The sequence below is a fragment of the Oncorhynchus gorbuscha genome, linkage group LG02, assembly GCF_021184085.1.
Source record: "Oncorhynchus gorbuscha isolate QuinsamMale2020 ecotype Even-year linkage group LG02, OgorEven_v1.0, whole genome shotgun sequence".
Taxonomy (NCBI): Eukaryota; Metazoa; Chordata; class Actinopteri; order Salmoniformes; family Salmonidae; genus Oncorhynchus; species Oncorhynchus gorbuscha.
In genome coordinates this window covers 42,481,712-42,505,247 of record NC_060174.1, presented here as the reverse complement: position 1 = coordinate 42,505,247, position 23,536 = coordinate 42,481,712, and the positions used below count along the sequence as shown (strand labels likewise).

Here is a 23,536-nt window from a genome sequence, read left to right as displayed (position 1 = left end):
GTTTAGTTTAGTCCATGTTCTGGCGGTCGCATCAGTCATTAGTGCAGTAATTGAACACATGTTTACCACAGCTGTGGGATTGAGATAGTACAGCTTTGAAGGAAAATGAAACAGGTTCTAAGAAAAGTTTTACGGAGAAGGCCTATGTTTCTTTAATATTATCAACAAAACGACAGTGCTGTGCAGTAGGCAGCCCAAAACAAACAAGAATCAGATACTGATATAGAACAGTATCTGCTGGTCAACACTGTTTGTGTCAACATGTGTGTAAGAGCTGATTGTATGAAAAAAAGTGTCAATACACAGATGCTGAAAGCAAGAAAGAAGCCATTTGCATTCTACTACTGCTCTAATACATCATTATGCCAAACATATTGGAATGACCTACTCTACAGGTATTTTCAGTCTCTAATGGTAGAGTGGGTAACTGGAAATATAAACATAAACAATAGCCCTATAGGTATATTAAATAGTGTTTAGCTTAATTATGAGTGGGAAATAGGCTATACACAGAGGAAATGCTGTGTTGAAAAGTGGAAACGGTGCAATGTTTTACAGACATCATGAGACACAATGTAGTCATTATCAACCATTATTACATTTTTATAAACATGTCATAAAACCATAGGCTATGGGCTATTCTCAGGTAGAGATCCAATGCATGTGTTGATGTAAACGATATGGGCCACATAGTAAACAAGTGTGGCAAATGGCTCTGAAATGTTCCGCTCTTGTTTTAAAAGTGTGATAGTATTCACCGCGAGAAAGAACCCGCGATATTGTAACGGGCACAACTGTTCCACTATGCAGCCTGATAATAATTGTTCCATTATCACGGCCGCCTGCTATTGCCGATTACTACACCTGGGATACTGTTGTAAAGGGTTAGTTAAGATACAGTGTAACGTTAACATCTTAACATTAGCAGGGAAACTACAAACGTAACCTTACCTTCGTGTTGTAGGCTTGGTGCCGAAAAAACAACAGAAGTTCACCCACTCTTCTGTAGCCGGACTGAAGTTTAGGAAAAATAGATGCTGTTGAGTAATGGAATCTGCAAATGTGACATTTTCTCGGGGCAAGCCTACAAATCACTTATATGAACTGCGACAAAGTGATACGGTCCATAGCAAAGAGAACGGCATCAAAAGAAAATGAGGTGCATTGAAATATCCATGGCTGAAAGTTTTTCGCTGCGCCGTCTCTGCGCTAGCCCTTGGGGTCGGACCAACACGCTGCGGAAAATCGCCCTCTGCCTATTTCATTACTCTTGCTTGTAAATACATTGCATCGGAACTGGGACACCGCAAGGCATTGTGGACCATTTTAAAGCTGCAATACACTGTAGAACAGGGCCTACTCACCTAAAGGAGTGGAGTTCCTGAAAGTGGTTGGGTAGCCTACTTGAGTAGGTACCATATGGTGACATTCAGGTAGGGTCGGCTACATTGTTCTTTAATACAGAATATACACACACAGATTAACAACATTATTTGTAGTATATATTAAAAACATTTAGATGTTTGGGTTAAAAACCTGCCCAATTGACCCCATCCCCTCGGCAGGGTAGCCTAGTGGTTAGAGCGTTGGACTAGTAACCGCAAGGTTGTGAGTTCAAACCCCCCAGCTGACAAGGTACAAATCTGTCGTTCTGCCCCTGAACAGGCAGTTAACCCACTGTTCCTAGGCTGTCATTGAAAATAAGAATTTGTTCTTAACTGACTTGCCTGGTTAAATAAAGGTAAAATAAAAAATAAATCTGGAGACCTTCTCCAATTCCTCACCTCCCACATCACCTCATCCCTGACCACTGGCTGCGTCCCATCTGCCTTTAAGATAGTCACAGTCAAGAAACCAACACTTGACCCCTTTGACATAAAAAAAAAACTATGGACCAGCATCCCTTCTTTCTTTTCTTTCCAAAACAATTGTGTGTGCTGTCTATGACCAACTCTCTCGTTACCATGGGAGACCTTGAGAAGATTCAACACCAGGCGGGCTGCAGCGTTCTGGATAAGTTGCAGGGGTTTGATGGCAGAAGCGGAAAACCCACCCAACAGAGAGTTGCAGTAGTCCAGACGGGAGATGACAAGTTCCTGGATTAGGACTTGCGCCGCTTTGTGTGTGAAGAAAGGTCGTACTCTACGGATGTTGTAGAGCATGAACCTGCAGGCAAATGACCGCTTTGATGTTTGCCGAGAACGAGGATGTTGTCATGGGTCATGCTAAGGTTCTTTGCACTCTGGGAGTTGAGTTCTCAACTGGGATAGAACAGGCAGGCCTTCCCTGGGACGAAGAGTAGCGCCGTCTTGTCGAAATGTAGCTTGAGGTGGTGGGCCAACATCCAAGCTGAGATGCCTGCCAGGCACACAGAGATGTGTGTTGCCACCTGGGTGTCAGAAGGGGGGAAGGAGAAAAGTAGTTGAGTGTCATCCACATAGCAATGATAGGAGAGACCATGTTAGGATATGACAGAGCTGAGTGGGTTGGTGTGTAGAGAGAAGAGTCTTGAAGCTAACTCAACTGAGACTGTTCGCATCTGTCTCAAGCAGGCTCTCTCCTCTGTTCTCATCCTCCTAGATCTATCCACTGCCTTCGGCGGCATGAACCATCAGATCCTCCTGGATTGCATCCTACCTGACAGGTCGCTCCTACCAGGTGACGTGGAGAGAATCTGTGTCTGCACCACATGCTCTCACTACTGGTGTCCCCAAGGTCTCCATTCTAGGCCCTCTCCTCTTTTCTCAATAAACCAAGCCACTCAGCTCCGTCATATCCTCACATAATCTCTCCTGTCATTGCTATGCGGATGACGCTCACCCTGTAAGCAGTCCCTGGACATGGTATGACAGCAACCCATGCTTTAGTTTTGTTTATCTGTCCACTATTTCAAATGTTAACTTTTCATAATTTGTGTCACAAACCCAAAGCAAGTCAATGGTATTGATATTAGCATTTTCAAGCTTCATGTCCAAATCATCCTAAAGTGTCTAAAAAATGTAACTCAATGATGTTACTTGTATATGATTTGGATATGAAGTGCTTAATGCTAATATAGGTACCTTTAAATTACATTGGTTTTGTGACACATATGCAAAAAATGTAGCATTTGAAACAGTGGTCAGGTAAACAAAACCAAAGCATGTGGTGCTGCTGTCATAGCTGGTCCATAGTCTGCATACAGGGTAAGACAGTCACACCTGGTCCATAGTCTGCATACAGGGTAAGAAAACCAATATGTCATTTGGGTGGACTATGCCTGGCTTTTGAACACTTCTTTAGATTCCTCATGTCTTACTCATGTCTTACTCATGTCTTAGTCATTGTTAGAAAAAAAGTTTGGTCAAAATTGTATGTTAGGTACTATAACTATTGAACATTATATGAATCCTATAAATTAAATTGACCAATTTAATTGTAATTAATGATATTCTTCAAGGATCCTATTATATATCAACAAAATAATGTTTCCGCAATTCTTATCGTATCTGTTTCTAACTACAGAAAAGATTTCAGAACAATCTGAAATGGTTGGTGTCATGGCTTGCTGAAATGACATAAAACGACCCGACTGTGATATGTGGTTGTCTCACCTAGCCATTTTAAGATGAATGCACTAAATGTAAGTCACTCTTTATAAGAGTGTCTGCTAAGTGACTAAAATGTCAAATGTAATCATATTCATGTATTCATATGATATTAAATATAAGTCTATGATTCATGCAGTCTGGGGACATTACAATTCAAGTCTGCAGTTGATTTTGAGCCTCATCATAATCTCTATGAGTAAACAAGTATCTTGAGAGTTAATCAGTTATCTGCGTAGCTTTCAGCATCATTTTATTGACCAAGACAGAAGACACTTGAAAGTCTGCAATGGAGGCAGTGATTTACTGCGGTATTGGTGTGAGTCAGTCAGTCAGTCAAGATGGCAAGTTACATGTTCTAATTAACAAACAGTTGAATGTTCCAGTGAACGTCTGTGATAGTCTGCATATAGACTTTTAACTGGAAAATAGCTAGGTGGTGAACATGAATCTTATCTTTACAGACATGATATGTACTTTTTATTGTTATTTGTTAATCACTGTGTATTTATTCCAATTGTTAATTTCACTGTTAGTCTACACCTGTTGTTTACGAAGCATGTAACAAATTACATTTGATTTGATCTAGTGTATATATAAATCATTGGTAGAGACCCTTGGTCTACTATGGGATCATTGAAGGTCATTTAGCAAAACATCACAGTTTTGATCATGTTTATATTGGATTAATGCATGCCTCATACTCAGGATTCCAAAAAATAAAATAGTGTATTTTCTCTGTCATTGAGTGGACCATTCATTTGAGAGAAAATCGCAAATTTACAGACAGTGGCATTTCCAGCATGTAAAATGAAGAGGATAAGAAAACATAAATCAAGATGTCTCCTACACCACGTGAGGCAACTTACACTATATCTGCAATGTAACTACAATGTAAATACATAGATTTAAGAGCAACTTAAAGTATGCCTACCACAAACCGTTTTCAATATCAATCTACAGCATAAAGCAATACATATGCACAGAGCATACTTTATGCCACACAAGACTGAATGAAAACAGCTGATGGAGCATTGGCAATGGCATTGTTTGCAAGCTCATAAATGGATACCTACTGACCCCTCGTGGCGCCATCTAAACCCAGTCTAAATGCTTCAGTCCATCCATTTGATATTTTATATTATTTTTCTCCGAGGGGTTGAGAGTGCTGAAACTCAAACTTTGTATCCTCTAACTTAAATATGAAATTCACATTTTAATTATATTTATTTTTTAATGACTAAGTGTGAGCAGGATACTGTCTCCAGAATGGTGTACTATTTGATAACTATGTAATTAGTATCAAGATGATTAATCTTGGCTAGGTGCCTAAAATAGTTTTTTCAGATACATTTAGTTGTATGACAAAGCACTGGTCACTAAAAATAATTGAGAATATACATTGTTTGAATTCTAACAAGAAGCGAGGGGTATGGATCTGTCCATAGCTGTTTTGCGCAATGCTGCCCCGGTCTGACACCCACACAAAAAAATAAACATAAAACTGCATAGTTGTAACGCACATGCGTAATTTTGTTCTAATGCAAATGTATACTTGTGTGAATTGGTTACCGTCTCTTTGTTTGGCCTCCCTGAGCCTAACGTTAACTGTTTGATTCTACCACAGGGCTTACTGTACTGTATCCCCCCACTTTCTATTTATATGCACATATTCAGCGCTGAAGGTATACCAGTGAAAGCCGAGGAAAACTGACAAAGGGATCGCCAAATCATTTCCTTGCTTGGGAATGACGTCCCTACAGTACATTCCAGTTATATTTAGAGCCTATATATAGTGGTCCCCCCCTCATCCGTTGTTGTACCCGCTTCACTGGGAAGAAGAGGGCTATCTATTCTCAGAGACAGGTCTTGAAATATTGATGCTAGATAGAATAATTCAATTCACACTGTCATAATGATCGATGTATTTGTGCGCAGATATCACAGTCCTATCTGTGAAAAACACATCGACCCAAAACGTTTCAAAACACAGTCTACCAACACAAGCATCCACCAGAACAATATATTAAGGTAAACTAAAAGTGAATTGGGTGGAGAACAAGTGAGCGTCTTTATAACGTTTATTGCCAAACTAGTGTAGTGATATCACCGAAACCAGTTGAAATCCCCTGCTTTGCTTTCTGGGTAAACTGTACGACGCTGCACCCGGTATCCGCCCATATTCGCGTCAGGCCAACCTCAGCTGAATCGAGAGTAGCAGGCCAAACGCTGTATCAAATGGAAAGTTAAATCGATTAATACCCTTACTTTTGTCTGCTTTTTAAAAAGAAGATACATTTACACAAATGCGGCCGTTTCAGTGTAAAGTAGGAAATGCAGAGATCGTGTGAAAAAGGAGGATTATCTGCTTGACTTCTTATTTGGTCGCTACTTCGGACGCGGAACTCCACACGCTATAGGTAAAACAATTGGAAAGATCACTACACTTGTATCAATTTACACAATGGATACGGGGCGACATTGTGTCCTCTCGCCTATATCTTAATTTGAGGGTTGGGCCTGGAATGATTTCATAATTTCCTGTGCAATTTCAGCTAAAAGTATCGTTAATACAAACTACGCCCAATTGTTAACCTAATGTCTGGCCCTTTAATGCGCAGACATATGCGGTATTTATGGCGGCTTCAAACTCATCCGCTCTCCCATGAATGCTGCAGGTTCTACCGGGTTTACGCATAGCATTCAATCCATTGTGCTAAAGACATTTGCACAAGACAATCCTAGTTCACTAACAGTTATGGGATCTGCATACGCTAGTCTTCTCTATAATTGTGGACCTACTCCAGTTATTGTAGGCTACAAGCAACTCGACTTTATACAGTTGTAATATTAAGGTGTAGGCCAATCTAAGGTTGTACTCATCAGTTCACATGTACAGGTATTATTTAAATAATTGGGTCCTTCCACGAAATGAGTGCCTCTTGCGTCCCTTTTGATATTGGATTTTTATTTATTTAATTGGGCATAAATATTTAATTTCAAATGCCTGTTATTAAATGGTGCCCTTTTTTAATATAGACCACATGGACAATTATATAAATTTGATTTTTAATGTGAATAAAGACATTTCAGCATTTTGACATGTCCTTCGATGCATCATGACTTGTAGAAAGATTAACACAAACCCAAACACTTCTCCAAGATTTCACCATCATTATGTTTAGTTATTTTGTTGCTTTGACATTAATATTATTAGTGATTCATATAAGGTACAAAAACTGTCAATTTTAAGGTAAACACTGTTACGTTAACTGTTAATATGGAGAAACTATTCCTTTAAAAAAAACAAGAGAATTGAAGATGTAATCAGTGTAATAGCGGCTGAGCTGGTTTTACTCTTTGGCATTTTTCTGGTGTTTTGTGGTGGGAAAACTAAGCAGGTCAAGCATAACACGTCAACCATTTTACCTTGATAGACAGTCTAGAAATGTTTGAACAATTTAAAACATTTTGTGGAGCTTGCGTTCAATTGGCCCTTCTTTGCGTACAACAAGCTTCCATTCCCCCTGTCACAAGAGTATTCATGGCTGATTTAAGATGAAGTTGTCAACCTAGCTCTCAAACTCTTCTTATCCGTAGGGTTTTCAGCAGTTCGCTTCACCCACGGTTGGCTGCATGTGAACAACAATTTACTGTTTTAACGTTTAGAAACGTCAATCATCGCTTGCGAAACGGTTTTAGAAACATGCTAATATGCGCCTTGTCTTTTATATCAGTGAGTAAGAATCTTTCAAATAGAACAGATGCAGTTACCGTAGCAGTTTTGCACAGACTATATGCTGTGCGTGCCAACAGTTACGCTCACAGGTGTTCGGGGCACTCTAGATAGCTAATTAGCATAGATGGCCACCCATGTTTTCGGTAAGCAAGAGCTGTAACACCAACCCTATAAAGGTGTGTAGTAATTTTAACCTTTTGTTATTATTTCTCGTTGGTAGGAAAAATATGGTCCTTATGTTTCCAAAACCGTACCGCGAGCAATGCGTTTTAACGTTCAGAACGAGCGTCTGGGCTTCTAACCAAACTCCCCTGACCATAAGATGCATGTACTAACGTCAATAGGCGCTAAAGGTAGTTAATTGGTGTCTATGAATTGGTTACGGTCAACCATGCTACTTTTTTGGCACTTAATAGACACTCACTGTAGGCATTTTCTTTTATATCTCCTCTTAAAATGGGAATATAGATATATTTCTTTACATGTGCTCTTTATGACAGAATGGTAAAATGTGGTGAAAAGTAACGTTTTTTTGTTGTTTTTTTCTCTCACCAAGTTACACTAAATACATGCCAATAGTAGCTAGTATTAGGCCTTGGTTGACGACCAATGAAAATGGCTGTTTGTCTAACATCAGATTATGCCAATAGGCAAGCTGCACAAAATGGACACAGTGGCTTTTTTTATAGGCTATTTGTCTACGCTTTCACAATACTTTCCTACAATATTGACATGTATTTTACAGTAACTTGTAAACAGAAAACTAATGGAGAGGTGCTTGATTGGGCTTGACAACTTTGTTGATGACTGGTAATTACCGTACAGGTGTCATGACTAGCCAATCATGAACAAGCTTTCTATTTCCTGCAGCATAAGGATATGAAATGGGTTGACAATATTGCATCAACATTGCAAGCATGGTTGCCTAGTTATTAGGCCTACTGTACAATAATGTTAGGTCAGTGGGACAATTGCTAAGTCACAATTAATCTTTATTCATCCTATTCACACTAGGCCATAGTTTCTGATGATGATTAGGCTCATAATGGCATTTACAATAGAAATAGTAGGCCTTTACGAGGGAGTACAGAAATGAGTGTAGACCTTAGGTAAGTTTGAAAAAGGTGATAAAACACTAACTTTGATATAATATACTAGCCTAAACAATATATATACTGTCAAAAGCACATATCACTGCATACTACAGAGCACAGAGGGACGTACAATGATTTTTGCTGTAGAATGACTTTGAGAAGGTCAATTCTGGTGAATTTTTAAAAGGACATTACTCCGAAATGAATGAAAATTAAATGATGCTGTCATCAAACATATATAATTTCCACCCTCCAGAAATGAACCCATTAGCATGTTGGTTCATATTATCAGGCAGGTGTGCCCTTAGGCAATAAGGATTGTCACCTGCTGTAGCCCAACTGATGCAGCATAGGGTTGCACATCTGCATTTACCCCAGTGGGCTAATCATTAGCTAGATCACACACTCTAAAACATGATCTCGTTGCTAGTTAGCAACATATTGATGGCTTGAAGGTCTCCAAAAAAACATTCCACTGGAACTCAGCCAAGGATCATGTACTGTGAATATAATGTAGGCTGTTACACCTGTTACACCTGACGTGTTACATTTAGCCCCAGTTTCTCCTAGGCCTTCAACACCATTAGTGAGCACTATGCATAAACCATGCTGCTGCTAAAAGCTGTGGTTTTAAAATGGTGAAATTCACACATTTTGTGGTGTTGAGAAAGTAGAAAGCTTTGATCCGCTTTAAACAGTGGCCAACAAAACAGCTTTTTCTAAGGTGTGTTATCTCGGGACTGATGTAGGAATGTTGTACAATGACTGGGCATGCATTTTGAGAGTCGAGGAATATGTTTTTCTCACATACAATGCGACAAGCTGACCAATTGAATAGGTCAAATATTCTGCTATAGAGTTGTCTGAGGATTTTACTGCCAGTCATGTTCATGTAACAGGACCCATGATCTCCAACAAGTTCACAGGAGCATATCAAATTGTGTGTCAAATGAAAGCGAAGAGTCTGTATTTTTGGGAATTGAAGGCATGGATACATTTTCCCGTTTTCCCATTTAAAAAAAACAAACATTTTCCATCTTAAAAACTAGGCAAAAGTAAATGGCTTTGATTTTCTGGTCAAACACATGGAAAAGAGGTCTTTAGAAAACATCTACCAGAAAGTCTAAAAAAGTATTAGAAATACATCAAAACATAGTACTGTTGAAGTAAAGACCCCTGCCAACTAATATCAACACTTACAGTTGAAGTTGGAAGTTTACATACACCTTAGCCAAATACAGTTAAACTCAGCTTTTCACAATTCCTGACATTTAATCAGAGTAAAAATTCCCTGCGTTAGGTCAGTTAGGATCACCACTTTATTTTAAGAATCTGAAATGTCAGAATAATAGTGTAGAGTGATTTATTTCAGCTTTTACTTCTTTCATTACATTCCCAGCGGGTCAGAAGTTTACATGCAGTCAATTAGTATTTGGTAGCATTGCCTTTAAATTGCTTAATTTGGGTCAAACGTTTTGGGTAGCCTTCCACAAACTTCCCACAATAAGTTGGATGAATTATGGCACATTCCTCCTGACAGAACTGGTGTAACTGAGTCAGGCCTCCTTGCTCGCATAGGCTTTTTGAATTCTGCCCACACATTTTCTATAAGTTTGAGGTCAGGGCTTTGTGATGGCCACTCCAGTACCTTGACTTTGTTGTCCTTAAGCCATTTTGCCACAACTTTGGAAGTATGCTTGCAGTCATTGTCCATTTGGAAGACCCATTTGCGAACAAGCTTCAACTTCCTGACTGATGTCTTGGTGTTGCTTCAATATATCCACGTAATTTTCCTTACTCATGATGCCATATATTTTGTGAAGTGCACCAGCTCCTCCTGCAGCAAAGCACCCCCACAACATGATGCTGCCACCCTCGTGCTTCACGGTTGGGATGGTGTTCTGGGGCTTTAAATCCAAACAATGTTGGTCATTATGGCCAAACAGTTCTATTTTTGTTTCATCAGATCAGAGGACATTTCTCCAAAAAGTATGATCTTTGTCCCCATGTGCATTTGCAAACCGTAGTCTTTTTTTATGGCGGTTTTGGAACAGTGGCTTCTTCCTTGTTGAGCAGCCTTTCAGGTTATATCAATATAGGACTCGTTTTTACTGTGAATATAGATACTTTTGTACCTGTTTCCTCCAGCATCTTCACAAGGTCCTTTTCTGTTGTTCTGGGATTGATTTGCACTTTTCGACCAAAGTATGTTCATCTCTAGGAGACAGAACGTGTCTCCTTCCTGAGCGGTATGACGGCTGTGTGGTCTCAAGGTGTTTATACTTGCGTGCTATTGTTTGTACAGATGAACGTGTTACCTTCAGGTGTTTGGAAATTGCTCCCAAGGATGAACCAGATTTGTGGAGGTCTACATTTGTTTTTCTAAGGTCTTGGCTGATTTCTTTTGATTTTTACCATGATGTCAAGTAGAGGCACTGCGTTTGAAGGTAGTCCTTTAAATACATCCACAGGTGATCCATCACAATTTTGTCAATTAGCCTATCAGAAGCTTCTAAAGCCATGACATAATTTTCTGGAATTCTCCAAGCTGTTTAAAGGCACAGTCAACTTGAACTGTGAATTATATTATATGTTTATAAGTATAAAATTATAAGTGAAATAATCTGTCTGTAAACAATTGTTGGAAAAATTACTTGTCATGCACAAAGTAGATGCCCTAACTGACTTGCCAAAACTATAGTTTGTTAACAAGAAATTTGTGGTTGAAAAACGAGTTTTAATGACTCCAACCTAAGTGTATGTAAACTTCTGAATTCAACTGTATATTTAGTAATGGAACAATTATTTGCCATTTAAGTTTAAGAAACATTGCCTTGTAATTCCATTACCAAAAAAAACAACATATTTTTAAGATATTTTCTAATTTCTCTCCTTCAATAGGAGGGAAGATAATGAAAGTTCACAGAAGTAACAAGTAAAGGTAGACCTACCAATGAGTTAGGGTTTTTACTGAAATCAATGTTTATGAATTAAGTGATTAAAACTTGTAATTCTGATGGCAAATCTATAACAGATTTACAGAAATCTGTAACCGAGTTTACTTACTGCAATTGAATTGGCTACAATGTGAAATCATAGTAGTCACAAACCACAGTTGTGCTACTGTCCTCCTTTCCACTGGCATACTGTTGTGTTCTGGCATACTGTTGTGTTCTGGCATACTGTTATGTTCTGGCATACTGTTATGTTCTGGCATACTGTTGTGTTCTGGCATACTGTTGTGTTCTGGCATACTGTTGTGTTCTGGCATACTGTTGTGTTCTGGCATACTGTTTTTTTTCTCTTTCTTGTCTAAGTGAGAGGGTGAAAACAGTCTGAACAAGCCATCGCTCGCTCGCCCTCATATACTACCGGACAAAACTTTAGAACACCTACTCATACTCAATGGTTTTTCTTTATTTGTAATATTTTCTACATTGTAAAATAATAGTGACGACATCAAAACTATGAAATAACACCTATGGAATCATGTAGTAACCAAAAAAAATGTTAATCAAAATATTTTATTTTATATTTGAGATTCTTAAAATAGTCATCCTCTGCCTTATATAGTATCAGTCTAAAGTTTGGACACACCTACTCATTCAAGGGTTTTTCTTTTTTCATTGTCCTGTTGAAAACAAATGATAGTCCCACTAAGTGCAAACCAAATGGGATGGCGTGTCACTGCAGAATGCTGTAGTCACCAAGCTGATTAATTGTGCCTTGATTTCTAAATAAATCAGACAGTGTCACCAGCAAAGCACCATCACACCACCACCTCCATGCTTCACGGTGGGAACCGCATATGTTGAGAATATCAGTTCACCTACTCTACGTCTCACAAAGACACGTCGGTTGGAAAACAGAAATCTCAAATTTGGACTCATCAGACCAAAGGACAGATTTCCACCGGTCTAATGTCCATTGCTCATGTTTCTTGGCCCAAGCAAGTTTCTTTTTCTTATTGGTGTCCTTTAGTAGTGGTTTCTTTGCAGTAATTTGACCATGAAGGCCTGATTTTCATGCAGTCTCCTCCGAACAGTTGATGTTTGTTACTTGAACTCTGAGAAGCATTTATTTGGGCGGCAAACTGAGGTTCAGTTAATTGCCGCTTTTCTGAGGCTGATAAATCTAATGAACTTACTCTCTGCAGCAGAGGTAACTCTGGGTCTTCCTTTCCTGTGGCGGTTCTCATGAGAGCCACTTTCATCATAGCCTTGATGGTTTTTGTGACTGCACTTGAAGAAACTTTCAGATTTCTTGAAATGTTCTGCATTGACTGACCCTCATGTAGCCGGTTGAGAGAATGCAGAGTGTGCAAAGCTGTCGTCAAGGCAAAGGCTGGCAACTTTGAAGAATCTCAAATTATAAATATATTTTATATTAACACTTTTTTGTTGTTGTTGTTAATTCATGATTCCATTTGTGTTATTTCATAGTTTTGATGTCTTCACCATTATTCTACAATGTAGAAAATAATACAAATTAAGAACCCCTTGAATCAGTAGGTTACTTCTCCCGGCTCTTACTGATCAATACCCATGAGCCCCCTCTTTCCATTTATTGTAACTAGTATCCACGCAGACTGACACCGGACATCCATGGACTTTGAAACGTAGTTTAAATTTGGTCAGTCCGCCCTGGCCTTGATTTGAATGTCCACAGAGTTTGTTTTTTGGTTTCTGACTGGCCTTGATTTGGTACAAACATAGACGTCCATGATTTGTGAACGGACCAAATCTGAACCAATCATAAACTTCTGTTTCACAAGATTGCACAGTATAGTGAAGAAAAGTAGAGTACATACTGTAGAATTCATGTACTGTACTGAACTCTACTGTGATGTGCTGTACTGTGATGTCCTGTACTGTGATGTCCTGTACTGTGCTGTACTGTAATGTCCGAAATTGTGAAACGTAGACGTCGATGATTTGTTCAGATTTGGACCGGTCTGATTTCAACCAAATATGGTCTTGTTTTGGGGGCGGAGCTCATTACAATAATAGACAGGATATGAAAGGATGATTTAGCATATTTCTACCTTTTTGTGTACCTATTCAGGATACATCACCATGAAGAGAATGACAATCATATACATTATGCATTTCTGTATAGTACAGATCAGGGACCCATGATGTTATTCCGTTACCCTACCTGTAACAAATACCGTATCATGTCATAGCTGACACCCCACTCTTTCTACGGACATATTTGAATCTTTATTACGTGGAAGATATTTATGTTTTTGGAAAACATCATCACATAAAAATGATCAGGGAAATTATATCGTAATTCTGTTACCAAACTTTGCATCTACACAGTTCTTCCAGTAAATGTTTTTGTGAAATGCTCTGTGTAAATTGTAAAGTAGTCCGTGTGCATAGAGCTGTATGGTTTCTTCAACTTTTGAAATCAATGGTTTTTGTTGATAGATTTTAAAGTAAGACGTCCGAGTATCAATTCTGTTACTTGCTTGTGGTTCTGGCCGAGGAAAATTAAATGTGGACAACGATTTTTCATTATATATAATAATACAATTCCATAACCAAAGGTACCAGTGCTCAGCTCCTAGCTCTCATTTGGATCATAGGTGCTGGGTATCGGACATAATGTACAGTGTTGTTGACATACTGTACGGTCGTGTTGTGTTCAGCACTGATTGTCTAATATAGCATCCATGATTCGTATCATCGATTGGACAGTCTATTTTGTTGGTATGTTTTTTTAAAATCAGAAATTACTAGGTGATTTGGTGATTCTATTTCCTTTTGTATTTTGAGATGCTACTCATTGAGTTAAATGTCAGCCTCAACTGAGAACAAGTGTTTAAAAAAAAAACATTTTGAAACATAACTGTCTGGATAGCACTGTGTGCCTCCCTGTTGCTTGATACTTCTGGGGTCGTAAAGTAACATCGTGTGTCTACTGCCAGATCCCATTGTATAGCTGTTACTCACAACTGACTATTGAATTTGTGTTACAGCTCGTGATACAGGAAGATTTACGAGCAACATTTATGGGGATGATGTTTGAGGGAATTGTAAAACAGTAAATTCTGTTCAAACGATGTTAATTAATGATAAGTCATCATTTTATGTGCGAGAACCTTGCTTGTGTCCTACAATATCAATGTAATAGTCTGCGTAAATTACCCTATCTTTGCAGAATTCCAAAAATCACTTTCATGGTTTTACATATCGTCTCCTTCTTGTTGATAAGCCCATTTTAAACTATGTTATGATAAAATTGTAGAGGACATTAGGTCCTCTCGTTCCATTTTCTCTGACATCGCAGGATGAAATTGAATAGAATGTAAACATTCCTGTATCCACAGAGATCTGTGATTGTATGCATTCCATGCAGCTCTAGACACACAGGGTGGTCATTGTTGCAAATGAAAGGCAATGTGGAGACAATCGGGACAAAATCTAATTTTGCATTTGGCGGGCTCTGTGCACACAAGCACATTAGAGTAGCTTAACTGATAAGGAATGAATACAACTTGACCAGATGGCTGTGAAGAAATAGTTAATATCAGATTTATTCCGTGTGTGTGTGTGTGTGTGTGTGTGTGTGTGTGTGTGTGTGTGTGTGTGTGTGTGTGTGTGTGTGTGTGTGTGTGTGTGTGTGTGTGGCAAAAAATTTTACCTCCCAGTTTCCTGATTCCAGGAATCCTCCAACTGGAAAACATGGGCATTTTTGGAAGGATACTGGAATTCTGCAACCCTATATATGTGACTTTCTTGTTGAGTCGATAGTTGTTGTCTAGCTCATGAAATGTTTATTTTTATATTTTCCTGACTGTATTCCTGTATCTTCTGTCCCACAGGTGAACGATGACCGAATACAAGCTGGTGGTGGTGGGGGCAGGAGGTGTGGGCAAGAGCGCGCTCACCATCCAGCTCATCCAGAACCACTTTGTGGATGAATATGACCCCACCATCGAGGTAAAAAGTTGTTTCAGTACAACCACGTGTCTTTTACTACAAGGCTTTCCTGGGAGTCAGGAAGAAAAGTTCCTTTGAAAAGAAAGAGTTGTGTACAATTTTTGTGTCTGCTGCTCCGCCTGCACAGAGGACTGCTCAGAGGACTGCACAGAGGACTGCTAAGAGCTGTGTGAAAAGTAACTGCAATCAGAATATGCAAAGAAATTGTGTGTTAATGCAAGTAAAATTGTGCTCCTGATTCTGTTATTTGAATGTATGAATATAATATCTGCAACATGGTGTCATTCAGTTAGTTTAACATTTGTAGGCTCTGATCAGGCCCTACACCCAAATAAGGGCACTGCGTTCATCCACCTCTGGCCTGCTCGCCTCCCTACCACTGAGGAAGTACAGTTCCCGCTCAGCCCAGTCAAAACTGTTCGCTGCTCTGGCTCCCCAATGGTGGAACAAACTCCCTCACGACGCCAGGACAGTGGAGTCAATCACCACCTTCCGGAGACACCTGAAACCCCACCTCTTTAAGGAATACCTAGGATAGGATAAAGTAATCCTTCTCACCCCTCCCCCCCCTTAAAATATTTAGATGCACTATTGTAAAGTGGCTGTTCCACTGGATGTCATAAGGTGAATGCACCAATTTGTAAGTCGCTCTGGATAAGAGCGTCTGCTAAATGACTTAAATGTAAATGTAATGTAATGTAAATGTAGGTGGCTACGTGATGAAGTTTGACATGTCCAAAATGATTACTCAGAAAGCTAATCAATTTATGACTGCTTGAAGACTGAATGCATGTCTTCCCTAGTGCACATATAGTCTCACTTACCTGCTCATCCCATCCATTCTCTTTCATTCTAATACTGTTGTATTTCCTTTGGAACTTTGTCAGATGAGCATTCTATGACCATATAGTTACATAGAGGATTTCAGAGCCCTAGTCGGGTAGACTGAACACCTATGAATATGTGCTCATTTATAGGTGTCCAGTCCTGAACCACCCATCTCTCTCTTTCTTGCTCCCTCCTTCAGGACTCATACAGGAAGCAGGTGGTGATTGACGGGGAGACGTGTCTGCTGGACATCCTGGACACTGCAGGTCAGGAGGAGTACAGCGCCATGAGGGACCAGTACATGAGGACAGGGGAGGGCTTCCTCTGTGTCTTTGCCATCAACAACACAAAGTCCTTCGAGGACATCCACCACTATAGGTGAGCTAGGTTCTGCCACAACATCTGAAGTTCTACTGCCGATTGCACTGATGGCGGTAAGCCGGACTATAGTTAAACCAGCGGACTGTAGTTGTATCTGTTTCCAAGCAGACACAGTTGTGTCAACTGTGTCAAAGCCAACATCCACTCTTTCACCAACCCTTTAACCAGGTTGTGTGTGAAATCAATAACCTCAAAAAGGAGTCCATTCCATACTTTGGATGACCAAAGCATTTCACTGGTATGTAACCCTTGCCTTCCCTGTCATCTTTGTTCACCAGAGAGCAGATCAAGCGGGTGAAAGACTCGGAAGACGTGCCCATGGTGCTGGTGGGAAACAAGTGTGACCTGCCGTCCCGGACGGTGGACACCAAACAGGCTCAGGACTTGGCGCGCAGCTACGGCATCCCCTTCATCGAGACTTCGGCCAAAACCAGACAGGTGAGGGACGGAGACAGCAAGCTCTAGTGGGCTGTGCGGACACAGCCATGGCTCAAACAGGAACTATGACCTTGGTTTTTAACATAACTGCTATTGGCTAGCCTGGAAATCCAGACTGAATTCAGTAAAGTGAAATGTAGCACGATTCAGTCTGCATTTCACAGCTACATTAGCTTTACTCCATATCTAGTTAAAGACAGATTTGAGACAGATTGCTAAAACAGGTGAAAAGTTTACTCGTTTAATTTTTTAAAGCTTTTTTAAGCTTAAACTTTTAATAAGCTGAAATGTGTGCTTCACCTTAATGTCTCACAACCTTTTATTTAATATTTTTGTTCCATTTCATCTTGGGGGAGAGAAAAAAAACGGTCCTAACTTTGCACCGGGTGTAACTTTGCACCTTAGTAAATCGAGCCCTTGTAAGCTTGACGCTTCGAGGGTATTTGCTGGCGTGAACACAGCAGCCATTCAACCATTTTCTCCACAGATCAATTTTCTTTATTGTAGCAAGATTACTTCTTACCAGCTGTGTCAGGTGTCCTTGCGATGGCATTTTACAATCATGGCCACTTCAATCTCACAAAATGCTGTGGTCCTCTTTTGACTCCCGAGCTGCCTTTTTGATTTGCGTTGGTATCAATGGTTATATGTGTTTCTAAATGGTGCTTGGAGACGTATCGGATAATGTACTGTACATAATTAAAATCCCTTTGCTTAATTGAATTATTGATTAATGAATTGTCGTGTCCGTGCTTCTGTGTTTGTGCTCCTCTGTCTTGGAAATGTGTCTTTCTTTCACCATTATAGACTCCATAATCGATCTGGCATTGTTTTAATCAACAAATCACTCAATCTTTGTCACTGAATCGTCACGACAGAGGGGAAATTGTCGGTAATTGTTTTGTGGCGGTGTGATAATCATGCTTAATGGACAGTGGGAAATGATTGTGTGCTGTATGGTGCACGATTGTCTGTTTGATTATGTGGCTGCTGGCTTGGCTTCAGTGGTGCGTGTCTGGCTGGTGCTGTGATTTATGTGGCGATTTGTCAGTCGGTGAACCTTCTGCTCTTTTTGCATCGGTCCAATCACAACTCCTTCTGGGGCCGCTGATTGGTCTCTGCCAGCTCACTCCTCCGATGGTTCAATTGCCCGGCTTCCTGGTGTTGCTCTTGTACTGAAATCACAAATAATACACACACGTTTGTACCTGTCATTCCCCTGTGAGGTTAAATGATTCATTAAACTGTTTTAAAAAATGCATCCTCCGATTTATACATCAGCCCTATACACAGCTAAATGTAGGCTTAGTTGACATAGTATGTCAATACACTGAGTGTACAAAACATTAGGATCACCTTCCTAACACTGAGTTGCACTCACCTTTGCCCTCAGAACGGCCTCAGGGCATGGACTCTACAAGTTGTCAAGCGTTCCACAGGGATGCTGGCTCATGTTGACTCCAATGCTTTTTTCCACAGTTTGGGTGGTGGACCATTCTTGATACACACAGAATACTGTTGAGTGTGAACCCCAGCAGCATTGCAGTTCTTGACACTGAAACCGGTGCGCCTGGCACCTACTACCATACCCTGTTCAAAGGCACTTAAAACATTTGTCTTGCCCATTCACCATCTGAATGGCACACGTAGACAATCCATGTCTCAATTGTCTCAAAGGTTAAATAAGGGATCATCGATTTCACCTGTATTCACCTGGTTAGGCTGTCATGGAAAGAGCAGGTGTTCCTAATGTTTTCAAACACTGTGAGGAAACGCAGTCCACGTAGTGTCCCTTTATCCCTGAACACTGAGGGGTCAACAGTGTCCCTTTATCCCCTAACTGAGGAGAGCTGTGTTTCACACTGCAGAGAGTGGAGGATGCCTTTTACAGTCTGGTACGGGAGATCAGGCTGTACCGGCTGAAAAAGCTCAGCAAGGAAGAAAAGACCCCGCGCTGCGTCAAGCTTAAAAAGTGTGTTGTGATGTGAAAGGGGTAAGTGTGTATCATCCGCGCTCCCTCCTTCACGTCCGTCAGGTGTGTATTTGTGGTGTGTGGGAGGGTGTCGTCCGTGTGATACCGAGCAGGGAAAGTGGTAATGTTTGCTGCTTGGTGGGTGGGATTCATCCCTATTTAAGCTAACCTCCTGGGATCTGCTGTGGCGTCTCCTTGAAACCAGGCGTCCATCTTAGTTTCTCCTCCTGTGTTATCTGTATCTCTGTGTGGGGTATGTTTATACTATCGTGGGTGATGATAATTTCGTAATCTGCTCGACTGAGACAAATCAGTGGTGAGAGACGAGGGAGCAGGTAAGATTGGATCTGTGTAACCGATGGCAATTGTGATAATCTTGGCCGAAATGAAGTCTTGGAATGGTGACTAAGGAAGTGTGATTACTAGGCGGACAGCACGGAGATGTTCCACTGAAGTCCTGGGGCAACTGTGTGCATTGATTGTTGCACATAACGTCCTTTGTTTCTGTCTTTCTCTCTTTCGCTGTCTTGTTCTTTCTATCTCACAATCTGAAATGACTTTGGTTTCCCCTCTGATACAATAGGTGACAATGTTGTGCTCAGTGAATGACAAAGACCTGGTTATTTCTGGTCCCTGCCTCTCTTTGGCATCATTAATGTAGCCATTGTCCTTGCTGTTGTCTGCTGGGCCAGCTCATGCCACAAATCCACCTACCAACGAATCAATATGCAATGAGCACATTTGTAACGCAAGTTTTGTAATGCATGCTAGTCTACGTACTAGGCGTGTACACTGAAATTGTCACCCTATTCCCTATATAGTCAAAGGTAGTGCAATATATTGGGGAATAGGGGTGCCATTTCAGACATTTGCATCTGGCCAAGCTTTCATGTTAGTCACAGATGAGAACATAAGGGTTTTTGAGAAGAGTTTTCAAAACAAACCTTAACTTTTCTTTTCTTTTCCCCAGGGTGTGGATGATGCCTTTTACACATTAGTGCGGGAAATCCGAAAACACAAGGAGAAGATGAGCAAGGAGGGCAAGAAGAAGAAAAAGAAGTCCAAGACAAAGTGTTTACTCATGTGAATAATGACCAGCCCCCTTTTCAAGATAGACAAAAAAAAAGTGTTAAAACAGTTCAAGTAATACATTTTTGTACATTACGCTAAATTATTAGCCTCTTTATCTTAGCACCCAAAATACTGAATATGGAAATGAACCCTATTTTCCTGCCCTTTTCTCTTATTTTGAAACCAATAAGCTTTACTTTCTGTTTAGTGCCAGTTGCCCAGAAGTGTTGGTCCAATAGGTTGATTATCAATTAGGAGATGGTAAAACGAAAGGACTTTATTCAACAGCCAAGTTCATAACTGTAGGAAATTTTGGACAACAGAAAAAGCAAGCCTAAAAAGCTTATTTTCCCTCTGCTGGAGAGCATGAGATGCTCTTAACAGTATGGGGTGCCAAATAGTTGAATCCCATTCCATTGTACAAGGAGTAACAACTGGGAGGCAGGACCAACACTTGATTGGGGGAAATTCCAAATGTCCCGGCCACTGTGTGTAATAATGCCCATCCTCCGACTTTAAACTCCTAGATATGATTCAATAATGTCATGCTGTACTTGAAGCATGCATGTGAACTTTACTACTGTATCTAGTTTAAGAAAATGTCCTGGTTAGCCATTTTAATTAAGTTGTATTCTGTTAATGCTTTTTTGTCATTTGTGGGTAGTGATTTCCTGCCTACAGGACTTTCATTTTTGCATGCAATGTGTTCTTACTAGTCAATGGGGAATGGCACAGTTATAATAATACTGTACAATACTGATACAGCCACTAAGGCCAGGAACGAGGAGCTCCTGTCCAGTTGGGCCACATAGGCTTTTATAGTGTTTCGGGCCTCAAGTCGATCTATATTCACCAAACCCGATCTGATCTTTTAGGTAGAAACCAGGTGTTAAATGGTGGGAAACCTTGTCAACAACTGAAACGCTCCAGGTGGCAGGTATGAAGCATCGGTATCAGAACAGCAAGATTCTCAGTGGTGTTGAAGAGGACATGCAGCTCATGTTGTGTTGCTCAGTGGCACCGCATGTTGCTTATACAAACGCCTCTACACAATCCAGTGTCTCCTGTAGTTTTATCATGAACGTTTTAAAAGAGGAGTTAATTGTTCATCAAGAGATCTTGTTTGCGTGATGAAATTCCCCTCATCTCCTCAGGATTGGTGTATTTTGTGTCGTGTTCTGTGTTTTTGAAAGACAAACCTTTCCCATTCAAGTAACACATTTTTACCTGTTAGTTAATCAACCAGTAAATCAACATTGGGGCTTCCTTGTTACAGCGTAACATCCAAATTGTTTTGAGTGCAAACAAATAGCAGGCCTAAATTAAACCTGAACTTTAAACCAAGTAATCTAATGATGTGTATGTGTTATTCAGGTGAACTGTCTTACAGAATAGTGAGTTACTGTTTTCAGATGCGAGACATAAGATACCCCATCAGATCCTAACAGAATATGCCTTGCACTTTTCCCCAAGCCTCTGTACTTATTGCTGCCATAAACATAATATCCTATTTTTGGATTGGCTAGATTAGGCAAAGAAAATCTTAAAGGCCTTTTTTTTGTTGTCCTACTACAGATCTTCCTTTCTCATTTTTTTGTTTTTGTTTTACTTCTGCAAAAGATGCACCCCGTAGAATCGTTGTCATGCAAAGAGTGTTCAAAAATCTATTGTTCATATAAATTTCTCATTCTTCCTCGTGAAGTTAGATTTTTTTGGGTTAGAGCTTGGGTGGGAAGGTGTTGAGTGGGTTTTGCTGGGCTGTGTTTCAAGTGAAATGACTGGTCCAGTCCAATAATCTTTGTCAAATGTATTCCTTACAAAGGTTGTTGCTTCCTTGTGATGTAACTGGAGCTGATGTCTGTAAATGAGGCAATTACCATTAAATTCATTTTTAGAGGAAAAAAACGTGTTAATTTATAAAAACACGGAAAAGTTGTTTTTTTCAGCGTTATTTCACAACCTTAAAACCAGGGTTTTACCTTGAGGCTTCTTCCACATTGCCTTTTGTGCTTTGCATCGGATGCTTCAGTCAGATAGCTGTGGGATACATGTGAGCCGAGACTGCATTAGGCTTCTTCCACATTGCCTTTTGTGCTTTGCATCGGGTGCTTCAGTCAGATAGCTGTGGGATACATGTGAGCTGAGACTGCATTAGGCTTCATCCACATTGCATTTTGTGCTTTGCATCGGGTGCTTCAGTCAGATAGCTGTGGGATACATGTGAGCCGAGACTGCATTAGGCTTCTTCCACATTGCCTTTTGTGCTTTGCATCGGGTGCTTCAGTCAGATAGCTGTGGGATACATGTGAGCCGAGACTGCATGAGGCTTCTTCCACATTGCCTTTTGTGCTTTGCATCGGATGCTTCAGTCAGATAGCTGTGGGATACATGTGAGCCGAGACTGCATTAGGCTTCTTTGTCACGTCTGTTCAACTGCTACAAACTCTGCTGTTTGAGGGGAATGAGATTCTAAAGTGAAACATAATATACAATACATTTATTTAGGATTTATGCTTTTTTTGGCCCAATTTTATTACCTCTTTGTTCCTAAAGTTAGATATGAACTGTTAGCACATTTTTTATTATGGGACGCCATTTTGTTAACAATACTGTATCACAAAAAGTAATTCTACCAAAATGTTCCCCCTCCCTTTTATTTTGCGTGCCAACTGCTGATTTCTGAAAAAGAAGTAGCATTTATACCTGGATCGTATTTTAACAACCTTTTTGTATACTTGTTATACTGAAAGGTGCACATTTTGTAAATTGTGCTTAATTTCTTTGTGTCTAAATGAATGTTGCTTTAATGGAGTTTTCAGTACTATCTCTTTTGTGTATGATGGGACTTGGGAGAGTGACTGGGTCCAGGTCTAGGGGAGTGAATGACCACTGTTGAACACATCCATAGAGAGCTCTCTTTGGTCACTGTTTAGAGTGGTGATCTGATCCCAAATCTGTCTTTTTTTTTGTGCCATGAATCTCACCACTCCTATTTAATGTGTAATAAAGACAAAACAATTAAGAGGAATTGGCCCTGTTTTCATTGCTCATAGTTACTTCTAAAAGTATTCACACAGATTGTTCTTACAAAGTGGGATTAAAATGGATTTAATGGTCAGTTTTTGTCAACGATTTACACAAAATGCCTGGTCAAAATTGAAGAAAAATTCAAAAGGTTGTAAAAGATTAATGAAAAATAAAACACTTGATTAGATAACTATTCAACATCCTGAGTCAATACATTTTACGATCACCTTTGGTTGCGATTAAATTTGTGTGTCTTTCTGGGTAAATTACTTTTGCTCATTGTTTTCAAAATTCTCTAAGCTCGGTCAAATCATTGCTAGACAACCATTTTCAGGTCTTAAATTTTCATGCAGATTTAAGTCAATTGTAACTAGTGCACTCAGGAACATGCAATGTCTTCTTGGTAAGCAACTTCAGTGTAGATTTGGCCTTGTGTTTTAGGTTATTGT

At 40.0% G+C, this 23,536-nt stretch overlaps 2 protein-coding genes across 4 annotated transcripts in view; one reads left to right on the top strand and one right to left on the bottom strand.

Annotated features, from left to right (window-relative positions):
- LOC123992833 (ras association domain-containing protein 8) overlaps positions 1-1,276 on the bottom strand; it is a 37,944-nt gene extending 36,668 nt beyond the window's left edge. For both annotated transcript variants that reach the window (XM_046294389.1, XM_046294399.1), the window contains exon 1: positions 952-1,276. The gene's annotated coding sequence lies outside the window, so the exon portion shown is untranslated. The remainder of the gene's footprint in view (positions 1-951) is intronic.
- Positions 1,277-5,744: 4,468 nt separating this feature from the next.
- Positions 5,745-23,084, top strand: kras (v-Ki-ras2 Kirsten rat sarcoma viral oncogene homolog). 2 transcript variants are annotated; one of them, XM_046309916.1, is made up of 6 exons: positions 5,745-6,007; positions 15,253-15,370; positions 16,398-16,576; positions 16,858-17,017; positions 18,886-19,010; positions 19,960-23,084. In XM_046309916.1, the coding sequence occupies exons 2-5, from the start codon at positions 15,260-15,262 to the stop codon at positions 19,003-19,005; spliced, it is 570 nt and encodes a 189-aa protein (XP_046165872.1). In that variant the 5' UTR covers positions 5,745-6,007; positions 15,253-15,259; the 3' UTR covers positions 19,006-19,010; positions 19,960-23,084. The 2 variants fall into 2 exon arrangements, with proteins under 2 accessions (XP_046165872.1, XP_046165880.1); XM_046309924.1 differs by lacking the exon at positions 18,886-19,010 and having other exon boundaries at positions 5,751-6,007.
- Positions 23,085-23,536: the final 452 nt, after the last annotated feature.